Raw genomic sequence first — 27,123 nt, forward strand, 5'->3', positions numbered from 1 at the left:
CTGCCAGGGACATATATGCCTGACCAGTCCTTTAGTTTCTCCAAGGTTGTGCCAGAGCTCATAAGTAGGAGAGGAAAGTGTGACATGAATGAGATTAGAGGTGACTCTGGGAAAACCACTTTATGCCCTCCTGGTTCCCAAATTCTAGTACACAGAGGCTATTTTGACCCACATAAATTAGTACTGCCTAGTTGCAGGAATCAGAGTGATTGTAGATCCATACTTCAGCCAGTTGCTGAGGAGCAGCATGGAGAGCAGGACTGCTGCCTACTCCAGGGCTTATATTTGCTTTCCAAGCAGACACAATTTCCTCCATTTTTTGCCAGTGAAGAATCTGTCCCTTTTTGATGTCCCAAAAGATCTTCAAATTAGAACATTCATGTTACAAGATCAGCAAAATCGTGTGAAATTATTTTTATAATACAGACAAGCTTCACTGCAAGGGGAAAATAGTTATCATTTAGAAATAGCATTTGTTGTCAATTTCCTGCATGAAGCATCCCTTTATGGTCTTAAGCAAAAGCTTTTCAGACTTTAAAGGCACACTGTCAAGACAAAATCCACATTTTTAAAAAAGTCTCCTTACCTGTGTTATTAATAACAGACCAAATCATTCAACAATATTTGTTAACACTGATTTCTTCCTTCAGTCATGTGAAGTTTTGCCCTTATCCAAAATGGCTGCCATCTCCCATCACTGTCAGTAGCAATAAAGCAACAGGCTGACCTTAGCAACATGGCTATTGTCTCCCTTCGGCCTTTGCAGATGAAAGTGATGCTGCCCCCAGCAAAGATGGCCACCATCTTCATTGTTTCTAGAGCTGGTTGAGAATTTTCCATCAGAATGATTTTCTGAAAGACTAGAAATGAGATGATTAATTTAAGAAAAGTCTTAGTTTAACCTAAATAAATTTGCTCCGTTTACCATTTCTTCCTAGTTTTATTAATAAATACACTGGGCCAGATCCTCATGTAGTGTAAATGTATCTAGCTCCATTGACTTCACTGGAATTAGGTTGACTTACTGAAGCTGAGGATCGGGCCCATTGTATCCTGTTTATGCATCATTGCATGCACTGGGCTAGCTCCTCAGCTGCTGTAAATCAGCATAGCTCCATTGAAGTCAATGCAACTACAGGTATGCCAATTTCCATCAACTGAGGATCTAATCCACCATATGCAGCACATATCTTCTCCACTCTCCTACTCAATAAGGATGAAATTAATCTCTAGTGCAAGGGGTTGGCACAAGGCAGTGCACTTAAGCCCTTCAGTGTGGCTTTATGGGTAGTCAAAGGGCAGAGTGTTTGCAAACAAGGGTCACTGCATCCCCTGCATCCAGCATTGAAGGGGCATTTAGGGAGTCTCCACAGGAAATGGCCAAAGCTCACAGGATCTAAATTTCCATACATCCAGTGGTCCAGAAAGCTCACACAGGCAAAGTAAAGGGACAGTATTTGCTATTTGAGCTTCTCTGCTGGAATATCAGCCACAGAGGAGGCGTGCTGCAGCTCTGGGCCTGTCCACAAATTGGAGGGTGCATTCCAAGGTCATTGCAGAACAGGTCCTGCTTTGGGTTTACTTGTGGGAAAGAAGGTGAATTCTGCCCTATCAGACTGTGCATATCTTGACAAATGAGACACCGATACCTTCTTGTGCAAAAGTGGAATCCAGTCCAAAGTTTATGACTGGATTTGAGATTGGTGCATAACAGCATAATGGTGCGTATAAATATATCTCTAATATAAAGGTTCTCTTATTAAGTCTGTACAGTTTTCTGAATCACTTCAGTTTGGTTCAGCAGCTGCTTTATTGAAGTTCCCAGTTAAGTCTGATTTGAGAAGAACTTCTACACTGTGCATTATCTGAAAAATGTGCATTGGCACATAATATTGCTTTCCATTGGTGGTATTCCTTTATGTTACAGAGACAGATTACTGAAATGACAATGTTTATAAAGCCTGATCCAAAGCCCATTGGAGTCAGTGGAAAGACCCCTATTGACTCCTATTGATTTCAGTGATCATGCAGTTCATGTAATAACTGTGCAACTTAATGAGTTGACACTTGTCTTAACAGAGTTGGACAAATTATCAGCATCAAAGCAAAGGTAAACCGAGCATTCAATACTAGCATGGAGGTAAGTGATACTAATTTCTCATTTTTACAATTAATTCTTTAACAAATTGCTGCACAGACAGATAGGAGGAGAAAGATAATGGAACAAGATTCTAGCACTGTCACTTTATTGTGTTAATTTCAGAAGGGGCTTACTGCAGACTCATAAATAATGTACATTATCCTCCTATGAAACAACTTCACCTAAATAATTGTTATATTTATATAGCACATTGTTGTCTGATGAGTGAGCTATGCCCGACTAATATAAGGTCCCCTGAAGTTAGGATGTAAAGGCATTAGGAAGTGTATTTGGTTTTGCATTACAGAGTGGAGTAGATAATCAATATTGGCCTATTCCAAAGCCCGTTGACCTCAGTAGGCTTTGGATCAGGGCCCATAACTAGAAAGACTCACAGAATAGATGAATTTCTTAATGTTTTTTAAATACATGATACAACATAAGCAATAAGTGGCACTGACATCTGAGATAAGGATCTTTTGTAACAGACATGGCAATGCATTGCTCAGTCATTTACCTGAAATCAGAACTGAACCTCAGGGGGTCTCTCTTCCTCTCTCTGCCCCTGTGCAAATTAGCTTTAATGGGAGTGATGTGAATTCATCTATGGGAGAGTGTATTCCAAAGTGTTCTAAAAATTCTAAAGACCAAAGACTTGATGCATGTCATGTCTATTTCAGATGAACTAGTAAAGAATTTCACTAGTCATTCACTTCACATTGTGTTTTATAGACGTGTACTGATTTTTGCTAATGCAAGTCCTACTGCTTCTAAAGATTCAAGCAGGGAACCAAAACAACACATAAGTAAACGGAAGTAATAGTTCATAAAGCCAAATGTAAATGTCTGTACTATTTTTTTAGAGGTGATGCTAAACTTCCATTTACAGAGATGTTGCAGTGGTTTTAAATATTCATGAAGTGCATTGCTAATACTAGGTCATTTAGTGAAAAGTCTGTGCATTTTACTCTCTTAAGATGTAAGCTCAAGACAACAGTTAATTCTACATGTGTTGTGACTTGATATCTTATCTGGAAATTAACAATGTGGTAACTCTTTTTTTTTTCTTTTTAGGTTGGTGTCAAGGTTACAGTACAGGATACTTTGACTAGTATTCAGAAACTTATTAGTGTGGCTTTCTCTACCTATGTAGTAAGACCAGTTGGTGCTGAAAAGGTATCTCATTTAATTAAAAAAAATCCTGGCATGAAAAGAGTCTTTTGTGAAATGTCTTGTTTGTTTATTGTGAAACTGATAAAGATGATCCACTCATTTCACCTGATGGCAGAAAAATATGTGAAGTTCAGACTGAGGGTATATTTTAAAAACCTTTTCCTTGGCCTCATGATGGCCTATTTTTCTTCCTCTTTATAGGTCCCTACTTTATAATTTTTGCAAGTTTTTCCTTAATATAATTGTCATCTTTATAATCAACTTCACTGACAGAGTTGGCAAAACAGAGATTTCCAAACATAAAATGAAACCTGCCTGTGAAAGGTTAGAAGCTAAATTAATTGGTTAATACTTGAATATTAAAATTCTATATAAATGCTATGTATTTATTATTATTTTATTTATTGTCATGATCCTGTATCCAACCCCCTAGCTCATGTACTTTTAGCCCAATATTCCAAACAGGTCATTTCAGGATGAAACTGGTGATGATTAACTATGATCAGCTTCAGTGAGCAGCTATTCAAGCAGGACAATTTGAGACCTCAGTTCAAAATCCATCGGGATTTCAGATTTTGGAGAAATTGGCTATAACGTTTTATACCTTTTTAAAAGCCCATTTATTTACTAGACTTTCTTTGTTGTTGCTTTGTAAACAAGTTTGGGGAGAGGGAGGAATGACTACCTAACTCTGCTGGGGGAGAGGGCAATTTTGTTTTAAGAAAAAATTTGCAAGATTCTGGGCAGGGATAGAGGTGGAGGAAAGGAGCTGGTAAGAAAAGAATCAAAGGCAGAGAAGTGTTACGGGGGATTGGTGAAGCAAACATCCTTGCAAGAGGAGAAGGCGGAGTTGTTTAGGAAGGGAGAGGGCAGAGCTGAGCGGGATAACATGAAGTGGGAAAAATTGGTATAGCCCCATGCCCTGCTGAAAGTAGGTCCAGGAGAGAGGTGGTTTTGGCTGTATTAAATGGCTGGTGGTAAGAGCCATAGCTGGTTCCCTGACAAGGCCTCTAAATCTAAGTCTGCAAGAGGATTTGGGATGGAGATACAATGGAACCACTGTCAGCCACATGAAGCATCAGTGTGTTGGCTCTGTTCTTGTTGAAGCTTCTGGGCCTAGGTGGAAGGGACCAGAGAATAAGTCTGGATAAAGAGAGCAGCTGTTCCTTGCAACTCAGCTGTTTCTGTCTGTCTCCTGTTTTAGATAACATCATTCAAAAGCCAATGGGCTAGACTATCAAATAGTTTGTGCCACTAAACTGGCCAGTTCTACCCATCGTGCCAGGTATAAAGGGAATTTGCACCTGCATTATGTTTGAAAAGGGAAATACATGTGGGAGCAGAAGGGCTGCACCTGCAGAAAGAGAGTGTTGGGAATGTGGCCTGCAGAAGTGCACTGTCATAGCATTTTCAAAGGAGTGTATGTGAGTGCAAGTAGTGGGAGAGGTACAAATGGGCACCCAGGACACAATGCACTATATCTTAAAGCCTCAGCTAATTTGAAAATGCATTTCCAGTTTTGTTTTCTTTGAAGCGTTTTAAACAAAATGGGTTTTAGTGAGTTTCTTGTATTTTTAGTTTTTCAAAACAAAAACACTTGTCTTTGAACTTTGGCAAATGGTTCTGGACTAAAAGTGAAAACCCTTGAATCCCTTGAACTTTAACTCTTTCTTTATCTGTATTAATATGGCTTGCTGTACTGCAGAAATTCCAGTAAAGAATTCTAGAGAATGCTGATGCCACTGTGCTTTTTCAGTGGTGTTGGTTCAAAGTGCAGTTCAGAGCACACTTAGATATGATTATACAATCAAATGAGAGCTTCTTTTCATTTGCATAGGTTAACTTAAAACCAGTAAAGCTTCAGTCTCCACAAGATCATCTGGAGCATAGTCTGGCTACGGAGAGAAGAAGAATACGACTGGACCAGGAACGTGTCTTTAAGACCCTAATGCAAGAGAGTAATATGGAAGAGAGTCACCGTGGTCAGTAAACAGACACAACCAGTAACTATGGGCAAGTAGAGGGGAGCAAAAAGCAGCCAATTCAGACTAGGGGCAAAACCATAATAAAGCTCTTGGGATAAGGCTCCAGAGATTAGAAAGGGGCATACCAGGTGTGTGAGGGTGTGGAGGGCAACAACTCTTCATGGTGGTTCGCTCTGTCCTGTCCTGCAGGGATTCCAGGTGTAAGGTTGTAGGATCAGAGCCTACGTGTGACTTGATCATTCTTTTACATTTACTTTTCACATAGGGTTTGTTTACATGGGGGTTTTAAACTGGATCAAATTGACTTATTCTAGTTTGAATGAAAACCTTATGTACACATGATGCAACACATCATAGTGAACTAACTCCACATTTATTGTGAACTCTGAAGTCCTCTTGCAAAGTGGACTGGGTGTACTTCAAATTGAATTAGTTCAGTCTTTTGTTCATGTGCACACAGTCACTGTGCACCTCTTTTTGCATGCTTTCAATGGCTCTCCTACAGTGCTTTGCAGGTCGACTGTTACTGACCTGTCCTTTTGTGTGGTCTCCCTGCCCTGTTGTCCACAAGTTTCCAGGATGACCCTTCCCATCTTTAAAAGTTGACACAGAGCCAGATTTTGCCCCGTGGATCCCAGTATATCATTGTGCTGGCAATACTACCATTCTAGCACTGCAGAAGCCCTGCAACATGCCTCACACAGCTGCTTGGAGCTGTGCTGAGAACCTGGATCTCACAGCTATCTGGGGAGAAACGTCGGTGCAGGAAGCTCTTGTGGCCAGCTTTGTGTGAACATTGCAAAGCAGATGTCTGTAGAGGGGTCACAACAGGGACGCTGACCAGTGCCAGATACAGAACAAGCAGCTCAGAAAAAGTACACTGGAATGAGGGATAAAAGGAGACAATCTGGCAGGAGACGTGATCTGACCATTTTTTTTGATGAACTGGACAAGATTCTACACAATTATAGTACAATCTCTCCAAGACACTATTTGGAACCTGCGGCCCACACTCTTCCCCCACACCAAGGATGACCAGCCCATCCCACTGGAGGATGAGAAGGAGGATGCATTCCCTGAGAGACAGGATCTTTTTGTGCCTCAGGAACCTGATAATGACCAGCTGGAAAGCCAGCCTCAGTCCTGCCCTGCTCTAATGGACCCCAGTTCCTGCCCTGCATTGACTGAGTCGAGTCCCATCCAGAAACCCAGGTCGGGACTGAAGAGTCAGATTCCTTGGAGGGAACTACGGCATGTAAGAAGCTATCTTTACAAAGTATTATTTATTATTGTTGGCTGATGTGAGCTAGGAGTCCCCATCTCTCCCCCAGCCCCTCTGTTCTGTTTCAAAATGGCACCAGTCAGCATGGTGCAATCGCAGTCTGTACCCTATCCCTCTCCGCCTCCCTCCAGCAGCAGATTCCAACATCAGAAGCATTCATTTGTGCAAAATTCAACGGTTTATGGAGACAGTGCTTATAGGAAAAGAAATGTGGTTAGCTTTCATGACCGGGCATGCAGTGTGCATTTATACCTCAAGACACAAAAAATAGTATTCTTCGCTGAGGTACAAATGCCCTGAAACATGAATTCTGGCTGACAAACATTGCAGGATTCTGTTTTCGCTACACTTTCTCCAGGGCTGCAGGGGAGAGACATAGCAGAACTTAACACTGAGAAATAGCTCAATTTGTTTTGTACATTATAGGAAACAACTGTGCACCCGTCCCCCCCAATATAGTTTGCAAGTCCCTTCCACTTGTGCAACACTTCTGGCGGGACCATCCTGTGAATAACGTCGCAACGTATTTCACTGGTCTGGCCTTAGCCTTTGCCTTTTTGTATAAGACCAATCTTTGCCTCCTTGTCACCCGCCTCAGTGTAACATTAGCAAGAGTCAGGACAGCCTAAAGGACATATAGAGGGGATTACTATCCAGCTCCGCACCCTCATGATTTTTCCTTTAAACCTCCAATGCCATAGAAGTGCCTCCAGCACACAGACAAAACTGCAAAAACAAACCTGGAACAAACCATCCCACTCCATCCTTAGCATCATGAAAGCAGACACAGTAAAGTGAAATTCAAATGCATCCTGTATCCTCCATACATTCACACCACTTACCATCTCTGAGATTCCTCCCCAGATAGGAAGAGTCTCAGGGAGGTAAAGTCACATATAGATACTAAAAAAAGCTATTGTTGTTTGTGTCACAGACAAGTCACAAACAACTGTTTCCCCCCCCCCCACTTCCACAACCACGGCACCTGCAGCTGCCAGACCATCAAGGACAGGGCCTCTGTGTACTGCTGACAGGCTGACCAACCTGAAGGAGAGAAAAAGGAAGACTCATGACAAGATGTTTGCAGAATTCAAGGCAGAATCACAGGGAAGAACCAGGCTAGCTAAGAGGTGAAGACTGTACATGAGGACCCACAGGGAGAAAGAAATGCACCTCTCCCAGAAGATGGGCCAAGGACAGTGTTGCAGTGGCCAGGGAAAGTGCGACTGCATCCCAACCCACCCTGCCCCATCCCAGGCTAACATATGCAGGCCTGTGACTCAAAGTACAAACAGTAGACACCCCTGACAACATTCCCCTGGGCATGTGCTTTCTCTGTGGGACACCTCCTTGCTGGCTGCTCGAACCTCCGAGCAAGTCTCAGTCCCTCCCTCCCATCGTCCCTCCCCTGTCCTTCCCCCCTCCCCCATCATTAAGGCTTTCCCCCTTGCTCTCAGAAATATTGTGCAAAACACAGAGAAATACCTCTTCCTGTTATGAATTCTGCACCCTAGTGGGAGCGGCAAATGATAGGCATATGGGTTCCGTCAATTGCCTCAATTGTGGGGCATCCCATGTGGGAATGGGAGTGTGGGAATCCCATGTGTCCAAAGCCATCAGTAATCTCCTGAGCATTGACCATTTTTATGAGCCTGCTAGACAGCACCTTATCAATGGCACAGCAGACCTGCATGAGAATGGTCTCAACAGTTGATCTCCTTGCACCAGATTGTTTCCTGTTTGTAGCCAACCAATCTGGGGCGGCCAGCTTCCAGACGGGAGTGGTGACCCTTTACTTCATGGGTGTGGGGCACTGCCTATTGATACACTGTTGCTGAAGCTTCAGGGTCAGTTCTGCACAGATTTAAAAAAAGGTAACCCTCCTCATCCTGAAGTTCTCTTGCTACTGCTGGTCATCCTAGCTCAATAGAACAGTCCTCTCCCACCAATCCAACTGGTTTTCTGGGCCCCATAACAGTCCTAAATGCTGTGTAGGTGATCCAGAAACCAGTCCTCTTGTTTCAGCAGGTTGCTATCCTCCTGTTCTTCTGCCTCAACATGCTGTTGTCACCGATTATCCTCCTGCTGCCAAAAGAGGCGCTGCTGCCGTAGAATATTCTGCTCCTACATCATTTGCTTGGTGGTGTGACAGGTGAAGTCCAATGCAGAATTCATCCCGGCTCTGAGTGCTGTAATACAGCCCAAGCAGCCTGTGCATATTCACGCCTGTCACCTTAGTGGCTCAGAGCATTGATGTATCCATGCTCACTGACGCAGTTTTAAAATGGTGCAAGACAATGGGGCAGAGACAGAAAATATGGGATGTTTTTGTTTTTTTTTTAAAGAAAAATGTGTATCCACCTGGTTTCCAACAATTCACAGAGAAAACAGTCCCAGGATTCTCGCTGCTCAGCAGCAAAGCACAGGACCAAGGGATTACCCCCCCCAGAATGCTACACCCTCAGTTCACAGCAAGCTGCCGCCATTTGTTCACATGATGTGAATTGAAAACAGAACAGGCATTCTGTGTGCATACTATTGGGGTGACTTGCATACAGCAAATTACCTGAGGCTCATAAGAAAAGCTTTGGATTAAACCCCTCATGTAGACACAACCTTACTTTACAGGTTTAGGGATTTTTTTAAGGGTTTTATAGAATTCATTCATACTTCAAGCTGGATTTTGCAATGGAGAAATAAAATCCAATAGCACCAGTTAAGATACACAGAGGAGGAGAAATCCATTTGGCTTCATGCCTATAACTTTCCAAGAACTCAATAGAAACTATGTGCATATGAGGAGATTGTTCTCAAGAAAGAGAAGAAAAATTCTTCAGAGTGGTAATCTAAATCCTGGCAGGAAAAGTCCAGAGCACCCAGGGGACCAAACGAAAAAACTGAAGTATAACTGGTTTCCTTCTTCACCTTTTTATTTGCCTTTATTTCTCAGACTTATCTCTGTTGTGAAATTACATGAATCAAAGTCACTGTATTCCCCGCTAAAAACATTAATCTATTCACAAATGTTTAAGAAACTTTTTAGTATTTAAAATATCAAGTACAATCTCTGTTTTTGAACTTCAGTCACAATTAAATTATTTACAGAGGAAAAACAACATCTATTGGAAATATAATACATAGTCTTCACAATTTAATTGGGTTGTCTGGAATTGGGATGGACACTTTGCATTGCCATTATGATACCTTTCCGGTAGGAAAACTACTAAGACCACCAAAGCACAATCAGATTTCCACAGATTTCAGTTTCCACAGCCCTATGTGCATTAGGTAAATTTACTAGAAATTTTCTGCAGTTGCTCACACCAGTTCAACATCAACAGTGACATACAGAAAGTAAAATAAGGTAAAAAATGAGATTAGTATATGTGAAGATTGCTAGCTTCCAAATAAATACAAAATATTTCAAACACGAAAATGAAGTTTGTCTTTTGAATGCAAGTTATACAACACCGTAAGTAGGTCCAAAGTGCAAGGTTATCAGATGTCCAAATGATTATTTGATGATTGTAAACCACAGTTTACTAGGGCAGAAGCCAAAGATGTAATTCAGGTCATATGAAATCCTGTGGTACAGGTGTTGCATGCTTGGAAAGACTGACATTTGAAACTATTATATCCAGATGTAACTGAAAATACAAAGGCTGTTTTTTTTTTAAATTCAGAACGTCTCACAGTCAAGGCCCTGATTCAGTAAGGTACTTAACACATGTGTAACTTCAAACCCATTGAACTTTGGTAAGACTATTCACTGCTTTAAAGTTATGTGTATGCTTAAATACCTAGCTGAACTGAGAACTAAAAGAGTGCAACCTTTTAAATCCTCACACACAAGACACTGGGGGCCAAATTCATACCTGAGGTAACTTCATTGAGTTACACCAGAGTTCAGTTTGTCCCTAGTTCTTAATTAGAACTTGTATAATATGCATATTTATGTGTGTTTACATATTTATGTTGAAAATACACATGTGGATTATTTAAATAGTTACATTAAGCAAATGCTAAGGTTGTATTTAACCATACAACCTTAGCATTTGCTTAATGTAACTATTTAACACTTGCAAGATGAATTGGCAAAGTTAATGTGCACACAATTGTAACTTCCCCCTAGTGCATGCCTATTCACTATAATACAGTATTTCATGAACACATACTATTTTGCAAGTAATACAGTATGATATAATAATTTCTACAACCTTAAATCCACATGTATAGCAATTTTTAGTCCTGCAAGACATTTATATGAAAAGTATATAATAAACTGTACTTATAAAATACACAGCAGATTAAATATAGCTAGCAAGCAAGCGTAATCATGAAATTTACTGGCATATATCGGTTGTCTACAGTTTTAATTAGGAGAGCTTCATAGTTGACTGTCTGAGTCCCTGAATGTGTGCTTTTAACATAGCTTTTATAAGAAGGATAGATGGATAGCATCTCATCCCTCCCAACAGAATTTGATCTGCCACCAGAGTGTTCTGTGTCTCTCCATTCTGCCCCTTCTCAGACAAAAGAATATGCTGCCCTTTCACATTGGCTGATCTTCAGGCTGTTGCTTTTATGGAAGAAGCACCAGCCTTGTGCTTTCAGACAATCCCTGGTGTGGGTTTCTTTCTCCCTATAGTCATTTTTTTAAATTGTACCAACAGCATATAGATCCCTACAGTGATGGGAAAAGGGTATATTCCCCTCCTGGGACAGCTGCTTACTCACTCAACTATCCCATTAATGTATTGTTACCATGTTTCAGATAATGTAAGTGATACAGAGGAAGATACTATTTCAACTGACCTAACCCATGTGCAGAGCATTGAACTTGTCCTGCCTCCTCATGCAAACCATCATGGAAATACATTTGGTGGCCAGATAATGGCTTGGATGGAGACAGTGGCTACTATTTCAGCAAGGTACTTTTCTGTTTGGTGTCTTCCTGTATGATTTTGAAAGAACATGCTGTGTCCAAACCCACCATTTTAATGTTAAGGGCATCACAGAGGTTAGTTACAAATGAGAAGTGAAAATAAAATGTATTGTAGTCTCTCTCCCTTTTGAGGTGCAGGAGATATCTACATATTTATATGTAGGCTTTTCTATGGCAGTCATTGCCAGAGGATCTGAGTGCTTCACAACATCGCTGAGAAATATTGCCATCTCCTTTTTTCAGATGGAGAACTGAGGGACAGAGAGTTTATGTGATTTGCCTGAGGCTACAAAAGCAAGTCAATAACAGAGCTAGAAACCAGATCTCGTGATGGCTAGTGCAGTGCCTTGACCACAAGAGTATCTTTCCATATAAGGTAAAATCCTTTGGCCCAGCATCAATGGAAATATTAAAATGGAGAGGCTGCTCAAGGACAGTCATCAGCCCCCTGTTTATAGCAGAGATGAATGCGAGTGTGGCCAGGGGGTTTGAAAAATGTGAGAGCCATTACAAGGACACGTGGATGGGCACTGGAATGGGAGTCAGTAGAATTGAGTTCTAGTCCAGCCATTGCCTTTGCCTCTCTATATTATCTTGGGCAGGTCACTTAACTTCTCTGTCTCCCAACTCCAACATCTGTAAAATGGGAGCAATAGTGCTTCCTCACTTTCCTTTGTGAAGTGCTTTGAGATCTACAGATGAAAAGTGCAAAGAATTATTGCTTCACCCTGCAGGTTCGTTAGTGGCTATGGCCCAACTGCACAGCAACTCTGCCTTCTGCCTCTGGGTTGGAGAGTTCCATCACCTCTGCCTCTACACTGTTCTCCCACACAAACAAAGCTTCTTTCTATGTGAGATCCGAATTCCTATCAGAATTCCCCTCACACACCATCTGACCTAATTCATTGCAGGGATGCTAGCTGTGTGTTCATTTTTTACTTTAATTATTAAATGCCATTCCTATTCATTATTCATGTAATTTTGATTTGTAGACAGTGGTTGTACTGATAACAGATTCTCTATAGTTCTTAGATAAACAGCATATTTTATTAAAATTAGAAAACACACGATTTTTACATCAGTTTGTAACTCCACTGACTTCAAAGGAATTACTCCTCATTTATGCCAGTATATCCGAGATCCAGTCCAAAATATCAGGTCCTGTGTCCCTTTGATATCTCTTGCCCAGGAAGATCAATGGTTGGATTTTTTTTTAATAACAAACCAGAAAGTTAAAATAGTTTCTCTGAAACTATGAATATTGAACATAATTTATCAGGTTGAAAATTTTAGGAATAATAGCTCATGGCAGAGACAAAATTGGATGGAAACAGAAAGCTTGTATTTTATGCTTGAGAAATAGCTGGCCTCACTACAAACCTTTTGTACGGCAACAATCTGACATTTTTAGGTACCAGTTAGAGTTGCTATGGCCACAGGTTGAGACGGGGAAAGAGCAGGGAGGGGGAAAAAAGCAATTCTTGAAGAATAAATTTAAAACACCCATAGAAAGGTTTTTCAAAAGGTTATGTCCCCTTTCTGAAAATTGGACTGGACTATTTGAAAATTCAGTTGAACCAGGCCTGTCCTTTCTGATATTTTATATTAACAATAAAAGTATTCAGGGCTTAGTTTTCTAGGAAAATAGAGTTTAATATTTAGGAAAAAATCCCCTCTAAAAAAAAAAATCACGTCCTTTCGTCCTCTTTGTATTTTTGGTAATGTTGTATCTTTATTATGTGTGTTGTAAATGAGATACTCATTTAGCATTTTAAATAGGAAGAGCGAATTATTTCTAATTAAATTACAAAGTCATTTGAATGTATTAGCCTATTATAAAGATGCTTCATTCAATTAATTAGCCACAGATAATTGTGCACATTTAACAATACTGGTACATTAGTTTACAGAGAATGCAGCTGAGTTAAGAGCTGAGACTACTACAAAACTGTCATTTCTAGGCTAAAAATATGTAAGATGAAATTCTGTTCTCATACATGCATGTGCATTTCTCATGGAATTCGATGGGAATTTCATGCACATGCATGAGGGCAGAATGCGGCCCTTTAGAGTCAGGAAATAAATTGCATTGTTATTATTTATCTTGCAGTAGCATGGAGAGGCCCCAATGGGATGTGAAGAACAATAGAACAGTGCCCACTACAAGAATGTACAAATTTAAAAAAGTCACAATCCTGCAACTACTTAGTCACAAATGCAATTCTAATTCTAAGTAATCCAGTGGGATTGCAAGCTCCCATGGTACAACTCAGGTGAGCAAAATAATACGTGATTAAGTGTTTTCAGGATCAGGGCCTAAACTGAGAAAAAGCGAGACTAGTGAGTGTAGTAAACAACAGAAAGGTACAGGGGATGGAAGGATGAGGTAAACAACAATAATAAGAGAATTTATATGAAATTAATATACTTTTAAGCCTTGATTTTTAAAAGTTTAGCAATGCAAATTTGGATTTCTGCATGGACAAATGGCCATTTGTACATCTCACTGGCTATTTGCATGTTTAGAAAAACCAATTTCCAGACTCAACGTCAGTAATTGCATGCAACTTTTAGAAAATCAGACCAATAAAAAGACATAACTCCTTAGTGTCATTACAAAATAATACAGACTATATTTGGATGAATTTTTAATTAATGTTTCACTTACTCATATGCTGCACAAAACTATATTAATTTCTGATAAATGTGCAGAAACCATCAGTGCTAAAAAGGATGTATGGACTGAAATTCTTACATAGATACATAGTCTTTGGCTCTGAGCAAGTTTCACTAACTCTAATAGGACCAGATTGTGTTCTCTTTTCTCACACTGAACAATATCTTACTCCACAAGTAGCCCTGTTGAAATGAGTGGGGCTCTTTGAGAAGTAAGGTACTACTAAATGAGACTAAGGGGTTCATAATCTGGGCCAAAAAGAGGTTTATAACAAGAAATGAGGATTAATTAATTAAATGTTTGTAAAGTGCATTGTAAATGAAGCAGCACAATAGAAGTGGTATTATTTTTGAGACCCAAATTCTTCGCTGTCATATAGCTGAACATGCTATTATTTATGGGAAGTCTATGGATTGTCAGGTTTCCATTGTAAACTTCTAACTTGTGCAGACCTCATTACTGTATGTATGCCAAATAATCCTCTGCTATACCAATATAGAAAAAAGAATTACAAGATCATAAAATCCATTTTGTGTCTCTCCCGCTCTCTCATTCAGCCGTCTCTGTCATTCATATCCTACCTTGAAATCAGTTGATATGTTTAAATTCCGGGGACCCTCCACTGTTGGTGATCGCCTTGTCTTCAAAGCAATAGTTAACAACACATTTCAGAAAAGGTAAAACTATTTACAATATGTGCTTGTCTCACTGCTCTTCTACAACACAAGCTCTCCTGAATATTTCAGATTTTACCATCACTGGGATGTTCCTTATCAGGATTTTAATGAAGAAATAGCTCTGCTTTTCTCACTGCATAGAAAAATAGTTTGAAGCTTGTTTTATTCTTTGTGTTCTCTATTCAAATCTAAAAGATCATCCGTATCCTCTAGTGATTGACATCCCAGTTCTGCAAATCCTTAATTACAAGTGTCATGCTAAGCAATCCAAAGGAATTCCAAAGGGACATTGTGATCATTTGGACCCTGACCCTGCAGTGTATAGGGCTCTATCAGTGTGGAGCTTATTGCAGAGTCCAGGCCCTCGTAGTTGCTTCCTGGTTGCAAAACTCTTGTTTTGGAAGAAGGGGGGGGGGGTGAATACCTCTAGTGTTAAACTCAGCCAAATGCAGCTTGAAATAAATGGGTGCAGCTTCCATGGAAACCTTTATACCAATTGTTACTGGTTGTAAAATGGGCAGAATATGAGTGTACATAACAAAATATTGTAACAAGCATTTATTTAGCACAATGAAAGAGCCTGATGCTTGAGTTCAAAGTAAGCCTGCATCATACCAGTTCCTGTGGCATAAAGCAAACTTAAGCAGGGGAATCCTTCAGTGACTTAAGGCCACTATAGAGGCTCCTACATCACGACCCCCTTTCTGAACCTTATCAAATGGTATGTGTGGTTGCAATACTCCTTTGCCTTGCAGATCCTCAGCTACTGGAATGACTCCTTGGGACCAGACATAAGTAAATGACTCCAGGGAACTGACAGTCCCCTAGCCAGCCTGGGACAAAACCCATGGCTTAAACCCATCTTTGCCCCACTTCTACCCCATGTCCAGTGATAAGCACTGCTCAACTAGACCAGAGGATGTGGCCCTAAGAAGGCAGGAAGAAGAGCCACAGGAGGGTATAAGTGACAGTAGTCCCTCCCCAACTTTAGTTTATACCAGTGGTTTTCAACCCGAGGCCCAATCAGCACACAGCTGCAGTCCATGTGACAGCCTCAGAGCCATACAGGTAGTGGATGTGGCCCACATAACAGAGAGCTGCATATGCAGCCCACAATGGTAAATAGGTTGAGAACCATAGCTTATACTGTGCCATGCCAACATTTCTGGAGTAAATAGGGGCCTGTTGGAAATAGATGTATCTCCCATTGCTACTCCTTTCTGAATTTGGGCTACATTTGGTCCCCACAGAACACCCGCTTGCTGTGAGTTACCCTCCTCTTGAACATCTGAGTGCCAAATGAGTGCAAGCTTGCTCTTTTCCCCAAGCCCTCAGTTCCCACACTCTGCTCATCAGTGTGTCTAAGCCCCTACACTACTTTGCTACTTCAATTCATTTTCTGCCCATTTTAGTCCTGACATTTCTCTTTTACACTAACTTTTACATCACTGCTGAGAAATGCCTCAGTGTTCAGATAGCAAACAAATAATTTATTGTTCGTATATCTGACATATTCAGATTTCCCCCACTGTTGTTCCCTGTACCCAAGAAGTGTATAACAACTCTGGTTATTATATTTGTTTCATTGCTGCCTCTGTGTCATTCCATGGTGGTTAAATAATTCATTTAAATTCTTCTTTCAGTGTTGAGGTTGGTGTTCGTGTTGAGGCCTACAACTGTGAGGAGTGGACCAAGGGCCAAGCGCGGCACATTAACAGCGCTTTTCTCATTTTTAATGCTGTAAATGACAAAGGAGAGCTCCTCACCTTTCCCAGAATCAAACCCACTACAAAGGTCAGCTTTTTACATGAGAGAGAGAATGAATATATACATGGCTTATATAGTCCAACTCAAAGTAATGCATATCACACAGCCAATCACTAGCAGCTATTCTGAGGAAATGAAGGGCTAAACAAGGTTACACACTGAACCACTTTCTCTTCCTCCTCCTCAAGACGATATTCTGAACTTGAGAAAGCTTGTAGGATAATTGAACACCTCCTAATTAGCCTGGGATTTGTAAAAGCACTTGCTGGAGTCAGGCACCCAAGTCCCATTGAATTTCAAGGGGAGTTGGTGCCTAAGTTCCCTTTGGCTCCTTTGAAAATCCCAGCTCAAGTACATGGAGCCCTTAAAATAGTTCATAGAGCTTTTAAACCTTCATGAATATAAAACTGTTATCTTTCATTAGCTCTTATTTCTCTTACCATAGAATTCTATAAAGTACAAAGGGAGGAATAAAAAAGCTACTAAAATAGTGAATTAATGACCAGTAGGGTAATGACTTTATAAGGAAATGAGAAGTCATACACACTCAGCACTGGGCTACGCACTGCCTTGCACATTAAACTCTATCTTGTTTCAAGAGGGAAAGCTGACTCCTACATCAGCATTATGTCCACTCTTCTAAAAAAAAAAATGCCATGGCATTTTAACTTCCACCAGAGAAGCAAACTTCAACTAAGCAGCAGCTCACAGGGCATTAACTCCAGCACCCTTTTTCTAAGAGGAGCTGAGTACCAGCTCTGAAGCTGAAATTTAAAAAAAGAAGCTTCTTTCTACTTCAATTGAACAAGAAAAAATACGCAGATTAACAGACTAAAGTAGGATTAAGTGTGATATTTTCAAAAGTACTTAAGTCACACAGGAGCATGAGTCCCATTGACTTTCAGTGGGATTTGTGCTCCTAAATTACTTAGTTGCTTTTGAAATTTCTGTTCTAAATGGAATAGCAATGGAAGAAAGTAGCGAATGAAGAGTCAGTTTGAGAGGTGAGCAAGTCTATTGTGGAGTGCTCATTCCTAACTTGTCATAACATACTGCCCTCTGCTTTCAAACTCAGACACAAGCTAAAGCAATATAGAAATCCCTCAAATATTTCTTCCCATTCTGAGCACTGTGCAGAAGGTTCCTTGGATTAATATTTTATCTAAAAGGTGGCATTTTTGGCATGTACAGAATGTCTAGCATTGCACTTTACTGTTGTTTCTGAGCAAAAGTCCATGTACCAGCACTTATGCTACTAAAATACTCCAGACTGGTACTTAGTTTATTTTTACTCATTTAAAGGGATGCTGTCATGTTAAAAAAAAAATTGACCAATTCCATTGTAATAAGTGCAGTTATTTTTTGGAGAGGGGTTTAAATAACATGCTCTAGGGTTGATATATGACAATGTCACTTTTAATAAATAATCTTTAATGGTCTTTTATTTGCACACTATTATCAAAGTAGAATGGATCATAATTCAATCAGATTATTTCTGTTTTGTTTCCTGTGAAGGATGGTTTGAGAAGATATCATGGAGCTATTGCACGCAGGAGGATTAGACTAACCAGGTATAAATCAATTTCAAAGATAACTTGGTATTGAAAACTATATTTCATAAGATGAAATAAGTGAACTTTTTTTCCTTGACATATACTGTGAAAACAGGAGTATTTGCTCATTATTTTAAGTCTTCTCAAATGCAATGGCTATTGTTACTTAGCATTTCTGAACCTGATCCTGTTTGCCTAAGTCATGCTGAAATCAAAGGCAACTATTCATCTAAGGCAAGAAATATTTGGACCATTTTGTGTGTTCCCCTATCTTTTTTTGGGGGGGAAGGAGGGAGGGAAGGAGCTAACGTTTACTTAACTCACCCTGTTGTTGTGAGGATTAATTAGTTAATATTTGTAAAGCATTCAGAAGATGCTGAGTACTATGTAAGTGGCTGTTATGGTTGTACACTGAAGGAAAAGCAAAGAGAATAAATGCTATTTGTTTTGACCTCCTTGTATACTTAATGTACATTTCAGAAAATACATTCTCTCTAATAAGGAAGACACTCCTTCCTCTGATTTCTGGGATAGAAGCAATCAGGTAATACTTACATCATCTGAAGTCATCCACACACATAGTCTTAGGGGTGCATTTGGACTTGTTAAAACAATGCTAAAGATCTTGCCCAAACTGTTCTTAACTTGGCCTGCTTTATCTAGGCATTGCAGTAATGTCAAAAGAGTGGATAAATGTGTGTAGTGTATTTGCAACAATACCTGGGATGAACTGAGGATGGATTAGCAATACTGACCCTGAATTTCCATGATTTTGTGTATTTATACAAATTCTTAGTGTTATTTTATTACGGAATAAAATTGTAGTTAAGCTTTTGTTGTTTTTTTAAAAACCCCAGTGGCTCCCTGATGTTTCGTTATGTCATTTTAATTGAATCTAAAAGTAAATAAATAAATAGTCATTAATAGGATGACTATGAGCTGCCAATGTGACGTGGCCATGAAAAAAGTTAATGCGGTCCTCGGATGCATCAGGCAAGGTATTTCCAGTAGAGATAGGGAGGTCTTAGTACCGTTATACAAGGTGTTGGTCAGACCTCATCTGGAATACCGTGTGCAGTTCTGGTCTCCCATATTTAGGAAAGATTAATTCAAACTATAACAGGTGCAGAGAAGGGCTACTAGGATGATCCGAGGAATGGAAAACCTGCCTTATAAGAGGAGATTCAAAGAGCTAGGCTTGTTTAGCCTAACCAAAAGAAGGCTGAGGGGAGATAGGATTGCTCTCCATAAATACATCAGAGGGATAAATACCAGGGAGGGAGAGGAGTTATTTAAGTTCAGCACCAATGTGGACACAAGAACAAATGGATATAAACTGGCCATCAGGAAGTTTAGACTTGAAATTAGACAAAGGTTTCTAACCATCAGAGAAGTGAAATTCTGGAACAGCCTTCCAAGGGGAGCAGTGGGGGCAAAAAAAAAAAATCTAGCTGGCTTCAAGACTGAGCTTGATAAATTTATGGAAGGGATGGTATGATGGGACAGCCTAATTTGGCAATTGAGTGATCTTAGATTACTAGCGATAAATATGCCCCATGGCCTGTGAAGGAATGTTAGATGGGGTGGGTTCTGAGTTACTACAGAGAATTCTTTCCTGGGTGTCTGGCTGGTGAGTCTTGCCCACATGCTCAGTGTTTAACTGATTGCCATATTTGGGTTCGGGAAGGAATTTTCCTCCAGGGTAGACTGACAGAGGCTCTGGGGTTTTTTTGGTTTTTTTTTTGCCTTCCTCTGTAGCAAGGGGCATGGGTCACTTGCTAGTATCACTTGCTTGCTCTGTACCTTGAAGTCTTTAAATTATTATTAGAGGACTTCAATAACTCAGCCTTAGGTGAGGGTCTATTACAGGCGTGTGTGGGTGAAGTTCTGTGACCTGCGTTTTGCAGGAGATCAGACTAGATGATCATAACGGTCCCTTCTGACCTTATAATCTATGAGTCTAATAATTGGAGATGTATAATGTGGGAAATGATTTGCCATTAACTGTGGCAGCACTAGAATGTGTCACCATCAGCGTGAATTCTATGGACATAGAAATTTTTTTCTGTAGGAAAGTAAATATAGACAGTAGAACTTAACAAAATGAATGATCAAAATTTGTTTAATATTAAATCAAAACAAGTCTAAAGATTTTTGAATTGTACGTTCTCTTTTTTACTACTTCTAAATATTAGCTCCATCCATGACATGTACTTCTCCAGTGTTGTCAAACACAAGTAACAGACATGTCCAGACATCCACTCCTCTGATTCCACCTTCTGTTTTCAAGCAGCTGCCAAAATATATGCACAATCTGACAGCAGTGAAGAGGTTAATTTGCTAGCAGATTTTAACTACTTATAAGGAAAATGAAGGAAACCATTATTTTTGTAGCCTCAGAGGTGAGCAGTATTGTCTCTTTCTGGCAGTAGAGGGTTTTTTTGCTCTATTTTATCCATCAAAGAAACCCAAATTTGTATTTTTTAATTAAGGTTCTTTTGCCTCAGCCATTGAAAACATAATCCAGCTATTGAAAGTATTTAATTCAGAAACTACTGGACTGTTTTTTCTAGAAGACTACCACTTAAGGGAAAAAACATTTGCCTGATTTGTGATTCTGGGGTAACTCTGGTACAAGTTACTACACATGCCAGAAGTGAGATTCTCTTTTATATCAGCCCTCCATTTTTAATAATATATCTTACATTTCAGGCATACTTGAGTTACAGCAATGTAGCCACACTGACAGTCTTGGCAACAAAATGTGGATGGGAAATAACCAGCACTCTGGATAATGTAAGTACAGAACTGTGGAATAGTTGCATGCCAACTTCAGTAACATTTGGAGGGCCAGATCATGCTCACCATTAGAACTGGGCAGACAAAAAGGTATTCCATTTCATTGACAACTTCGATATTTTAAAATTTGGCTTAATTCTGATTAGGAATGGAAAACAAAAATTTTGAAATTTTCTGTGGGTGGGAGGCAACATCTCCTGAGAGCCCAAGGTGACAGTTACACCCAGTGGTTCACCTCCAGCAGCAACCTCACCTACTGGCAACCCCTGAGTGGGGGTAGGGAACCCAGGTCCTCCCATTCCACTGGGTTCAGACCCTGGGCCTTCAGAGACTGTTTCAGCTTCGCTCACCTGAGAGTGCCTTGCATCAGCCTCAAATCAGCTTCCCCGGGTCACTTCCTCATTCTACATCCCAGCTGGCTGCCATCCATCCAGGGGGAGCACTGCCTTCTAGGCTTTGATCCTGGTCCCAGTCTCTGAGAGCTGTGGCTCTCCCCCCCCCCCCCCATTCCCTGGCTTGGTGGAGGAATCAGGTCACATCCTACCCTGGAGCTCCCACAGCATGTTCTTCTCCCTGGCCTGCCAGCATCTGACTGAGCAGTCTGGCAGTCTTTTAAACTCTGCCTCCAACCTGAGCATGCTCAGCATGGGTGGAGGGGTGGGGTCTCCTGAGCCCAGAGTTGCTCCTTAACCCTCTCCTGTCCAGTGAGGAGTTTATATACCCTGTCACATTTTCCAAGAAAAGGGAATGAAGCCTAGCTTTATGAGTGAAACCTCATCTGGCAGGCTGTCCTGGAATCATGAACCATGAAAGCTGTACGCTCTCCAAATCTGAGGCAGTCCAAGTGGCAGGCTGCTTCAGAGCCCTGGACCCTGAAAGCCCTGGGCTCCCCAATTCCTACTCAGTCTGTGTGGCAGGCTGTCCCAGGGCCATAAACCATGTTGTTTGTGCAACAATTCATCTTCCATAAATAAACACATTACTTTTTTTTACAAGCATGCACCAGAGGTAAAGTTTCATTTTCAATTTGGACATAGTGGCATTCTGTTTTTGTAAGAACCCTGGATGCATATGCCACTGGTCTCCATGCTCATCATATTTTTGTAGCAATACAGCCCCTATGCCTTCTTTGGAGACATCAGTGGACAATTTGGTCTGCCTCCTGCTGTCAAAATATCTTAGAACAGGGGCTTTCTGAATCAGTTGTTTTAAATGACCAAACTCTTTGTTCAAATTAGCATCCCATGTCCACTGGTTTTTCTTTTGCATGAGGTTGCTGGTTTGTGCAGCCAAATTTAGGTTTAAATTTACCTAAAAAATGAACCATTCCCATGAACCTCTGTACTGCCTGCTTATTTTCTGGTTGTGGCGTATTTGTTATATCTTATGTTCTGCTAGGATCAGTACATCTGCCTTATTCAGTTAACCTTTCTCCTAAATAGGTAATTTCTCTGAACCTGAATTTACATTTTTGTTTATTTAGCTTCAGGCTTTCTGCTCTAGCCCTGTCCAATGCTCTTTTTAACCTATAATTGTGTTCCACCAGCCTTTTTGGTCTGGCCCCTGGCGGCAGCGCATGCGGCTGTGACATCTTGCGGCGTTGTACTCTCTGGCGGCGGCATGCACTGCCACCAGAGAGTACAACGCTGAGAGATGTGGCAGCGCACGACGCCGGCAGAGGGTACAACGCTGCGAGATATCGCGGAAGCAGGCGCTGCCATGAGATCTGTGTACTTTGGAGGCAGCGCGTGGAGCACTGTGTGCATGAGACACAGCGCTCCAAAAGGTGAGCGAGGCACAGTGTGGTCTTGGGGCATTGTGCAGTACTATAATTCTTAATCAGTGATCGATTCATTTAATCGTAAAATAGTAGTAGCTGTAGAAGTGAATTTACTGCAGTTTTTATATCGCTGATATCTAGCAAATAAAATATAATACTACATAAAAATGGCTGTGCCTAGTATTTCGATTTATGGTATGTATGGCCCACTTGAAGTACATTTCATTCAAATCTGGCCCGCCATAGCAAATGAGTTTGACACCCCTGTCTTAGACATCGTCTGCGGATCCTGGGGGTCCGCAGACCACAGGTTGAAAACCACTGTCCTAGATAGAACTCTTTTGTGTTGCTGTCCCAGCTCTCTTCCTGGATTATTGCATCAACATGCATGCTTTGCTTCCTCTTCTGCAGCTGTTCATCCTAGTTGCAGATTTGGGCAAAAGGCATGTATTTCTTACAAATATTGCAGTGCTTCCCAAAAGCTGAGCATCGTTGAAGTCTGTGTTTTTGTCCACATCTTGTGCAGTCCTTGAAGATTTCCCTTGCAAAGTTTCATGCTTTGCGTTTTTTAAGGCCCCTCCGTGTTTTTTGTTCTGTACTTACTTACTGTTTGCCAGATTTTTTTCCTCTTTTGTCACTCTATTTAGAATCACAGTGTCCTGTTTTCCTTCCATTCTTATTATTCTATTTGGAGTGATTTCTGCTGCCTGACACAGTCTTACTGCTTAATCCAAAGTGAGCTCCATATCATCCAACACTCTTTTTTTTCAGCTTTGGATCTTCGATTCCAATTCCATTTTGATACCTCATAACTGAATCTGTTAACTGTCCATATTGTTGCAGGTTTAGCTCATTAGCATCAGCTCTGTTAGGAATTCTTCAGTTCAAATAACACTCCTTCCTTCCTGTTTATCTTCAAAGGTGAAACTTACACCTTTCAAATGTTTCAGTCTTGTAAGGTATACAATATTCTTCAAATTTCTGCAAAATTGTGTCATAAGTTGCTGTCTGCCTGATTTAGTTGCATGCTATTAAAGACACCCACTGCCTCAATTCCTGAAATATTTAAGGAGATTGATGTTTTCTGCTGGTCTTTTTTTTCAGCAGAGCCAGCTGCTTGCATTTATATATCAAAACTCTGTTTGAATCCCTTCCAAGGGTCTGCTGAACTACCTGAGAGTTTCAACCCCTTGGGGCTTTTAGTTATTCCCCCTCCATGATATCTCCTTTATTCCTTTACCACAGTCCATTTTTCTCTGTCCTCTCTTGTACCCCACAGGTACCATGTGTTATCTTGAGAATTCATAAGGAGAAAGTCTAAGAGTCTAAGAATTAAAGAATTAGAACTGAGTTACGTAAGCTAAAGGAGAGCCATGAGCTTTTAGCTGTGTGTCTGGTGAACCTGCCACTAGACTGCCTCGAACCTGTTCTCACTAACCCCTGCCTATTTCCCTCTAACATATGCTCATCTCTTAAAGGCACAGTACATACTCCTAAGAGGGTAAACATTTAGTCTGAGTACTTCTAACTCCCACTTGCCTTCTCTAAGAACTTGTGCACATGGAGACTTAGTGCTGGAGTGTAAATCTGCAGTATATACTAGCCTGCTGTGCACAAAGTCTCTGTGTGGACAGCTCTAATACAAACCTAAACAAAAGCATAAACCTCCAAAATACTCCACTGTGCACACAACTCTCCTCCTGGAGAGAGGGTGAGAGAGAGAACAAACAATATTATGTCAGAAGTTAGTCATGTGGCTTAATGCACTACTGGAAGGTTGGGATTCACAAAGGTATTTAGGTATCTAGCTCCCCATTGAAATCCATGGGAATAAGGTGCCTAAATAGCTTTGTGAATCTCACCAGTGTAGTTCGGTGTCTTAACATCCATTGATTTTACCTGTGTGAATCCCAGCCTAGTATATTACATTGAGGAGAGTGTATAAGAACCTATAAACTATCGCACACACTTACATTAAAAGAACATTAAGGTTGCAAAGCAGTTTACTCAAAAGTTAGGAAATGCTAGAATTAAGGTTGCCTTTGAAATCTTAATTTGGCTTCCTTGTGCATATGTGTTATATGATACAGTCTTTAATTACATGCTCACATTACTTTTTCCACAGGACCCTGTCCTGTCAATCAGAATGAGTTCTAATATAGAATTATCCTTTATTTTTGTAAGAAAGTTTTTGTCTATAATTTTTATAAATTCCAAGGATGTTTTACTAATGGAAGTATAAGACCTTTAGCATATGTCCCCAAGATTGAAATCCCCCATGATAACGTGTTTTGTCTACACATTATAGATAGATGTTTAAGGATCTACTCATCCTGTTTCACTGTCCCCACCTGTATCCCATCTTGTGATTTAACAGTTAGACCACTGGTCTATAAGCAAACCAGGTCTGAGGTAGCAAGGTTTGTCTTGCTAAAACTTTATATTGCAGCATGTTGTAATTGTGTTCTGTTCACAAATGTGAATACATATAAAATATAAAAACATACAGATCTGTGCTGTTTGGTAAATGCTCAATAAGCCAACTCCTGACATATCATACATGAGCAATATGTACTGTAATGCTCATGAATCTTACATCACTGAAAATGAAAATCTGTTAAATCTGTTCAGGAAGTCCTTTACCAGATTAAAATTTGGGTAGGAGAGAGTGTTTAGGATTAATGACATTAATTCTTGTCTGTACTGTAATACAACTTTTATGACACACACACTAAGGTCCCAATCCTGAAAAGACTTACAGAAATGCTTTATTTTGGGTGCCCGAGTTATCCCATTTACAGCCAAAATGACCAAGTCAAGGTATTGTGAAAAAGGGTATCCTAGTGTTTGCAAAAATCACACAGGAATTGGGCTCTGTCACATACCCTAAGCCTGGCTTAGAGTTGACCTGGGTTCAGAGGTAAAGGAATACCAAAAAATTTAAAAACTCTTAAAACATTTGTGAAACAGCTTTTCTGTGCTATTACTGGCTTATACAGAGTACATGATGATGTGGGGCAACATATAGATTTTTATTGACGCGTATGCTCATGCCTTCATCACTCATGAACAACTCAATTACCCGAATTTATGCAATTAAAAATCACTTAGAACCATATTGCACCACCATCTATTAACTTTTGTCTCGTAAATGTATAATTTTTAAATGTAAAAATGATTTTAAAACTAATCCTGAATACTCATCTGCATCTCTCTGCCTGTCAGACATATGTTGCATGTTCTCTTGCCAAGTGAAAAGCTGCTGAAGTTGTCCATTTATGTTCATCATTCTGTATTTTTAAAATGCTGTTCGTATATTTCAGACAAAAATATTCACACATGAGGAGAACGATATCTTGTCTGTCAAGGTAGAAATGCAAGTGAGAATACCATCAAATCTAGCTTTCTGCCTTTTATCCGATTTCAGACTCCGCAGGCAATGGGACAGACATTACTTGTAAGAGCAACTCATTATTTTTTTTCTGGCACTATTTGATTCTACTGATAACTAACCTTTCTTCTGGATTAAAATTGGGATTGCTTCTTGCACTGTGAATATATACTATTACCTATACATATATTAAAGGGTATCGTATAGTTAATAGTATATATTCACAGTGCAAGAAGCAAGGCAGAACAGTTCACTCAGTCATAGTCTGATCTAATTAAACATGTGTATGCTGTGTGACCAATTCACAGTGTGACACAGCTGAATATCAACATTGTAAAGTCAGAGATCAGGAAACTCCTAGTCTCCTAAATGCCAAAGAAATTTTATGTTTTAGAGTAATTCTGGAGTATTTCTAATCCAAATAAACTCTGTGATCTTAATATCCGTCACAGAGTGTAGAATAGGAAGTAGTGGAAGATGACATAAAACAGATGGATGTGGTACCATTTTAATTAGATGTATACACCCACTTAAGGAAAAGGAGAGGCTTTTCCAGTTATTCATTGTATCTTTAAAGGCTTTTATCAGAGGATAAAAGTTCTGATTATGCTCCGAGTGGTGCTTTGAGGAGACTTGCAGGCCTACCTGGCTGAGTTTTGGGCCCAACAAAGAGGGAAGTCTGATGAAAAGTGGAAGTCATATGTGGCACTATACCCAGAGCTTCAGATTTCTTATAACTAATATACAGCCTCAATGACTGGCCAGAATGAACTATTGGTTCCACAGTGCTCAGTGCTGAAGCATTAGGAGTAGAAATAAAGCAAAAAATAGTGTTTGTGTAAAGAGCAGGTTTGAGGGTATGTTTTCATATTGAATATGTTGAAATAAAGGTAAATCACTAAGATAAGTAGCTAGTGGCTCCAACAAGAGAGCAAGTAAGGATACCTTGCCAGG

At 40.2% G+C, this 27,123-nt stretch overlaps 1 protein-coding gene across 1 annotated transcript in view; it reads left to right on the forward strand.

Moving 5' to 3' along the window:
- The window catches only part of ACOT12 (acyl-CoA thioesterase 12), a 42,225-nt gene that overhangs the window by 6,878 nt on the left and 8,224 nt on the right, over positions 1–27,123 (forward strand). The window contains exons 3-12 of the mRNA XM_067568986.1: positions 2,080–2,140; positions 3,215–3,316; positions 5,151–5,295; positions 11,355–11,511; positions 14,760–14,879; positions 16,523–16,673; positions 18,162–18,217; positions 18,680–18,743; positions 20,912–20,995; positions 26,102–26,235. Of these exons, the coding sequence (XP_067425087.1) occupies positions 2,080–2,140; positions 3,215–3,316; positions 5,151–5,295; positions 11,355–11,511; positions 14,760–14,879; positions 16,523–16,673; positions 18,162–18,217; positions 18,680–18,743; positions 20,912–20,995; positions 26,102–26,235 (1,074 nt within the window). The remainder of the gene's footprint in view (positions 1–2,079; positions 2,141–3,214; positions 3,317–5,150; positions 5,296–11,354; positions 11,512–14,759; positions 14,880–16,522; positions 16,674–18,161; positions 18,218–18,679; positions 18,744–20,911; positions 20,996–26,101; positions 26,236–27,123) is intronic.

The sequence above is a fragment of the Emydura macquarii genome, unplaced genomic scaffold (genome assembly GCF_026122565.2).
Source record: "Emydura macquarii macquarii isolate MOO-44397 ecotype Brisbane River unplaced genomic scaffold, CSIRO-AGI_Emac_v2 contig_2897, whole genome shotgun sequence".
NCBI classification, from domain to species: Eukaryota; Metazoa; Chordata; order Testudines; family Chelidae; genus Emydura; species Emydura macquarii.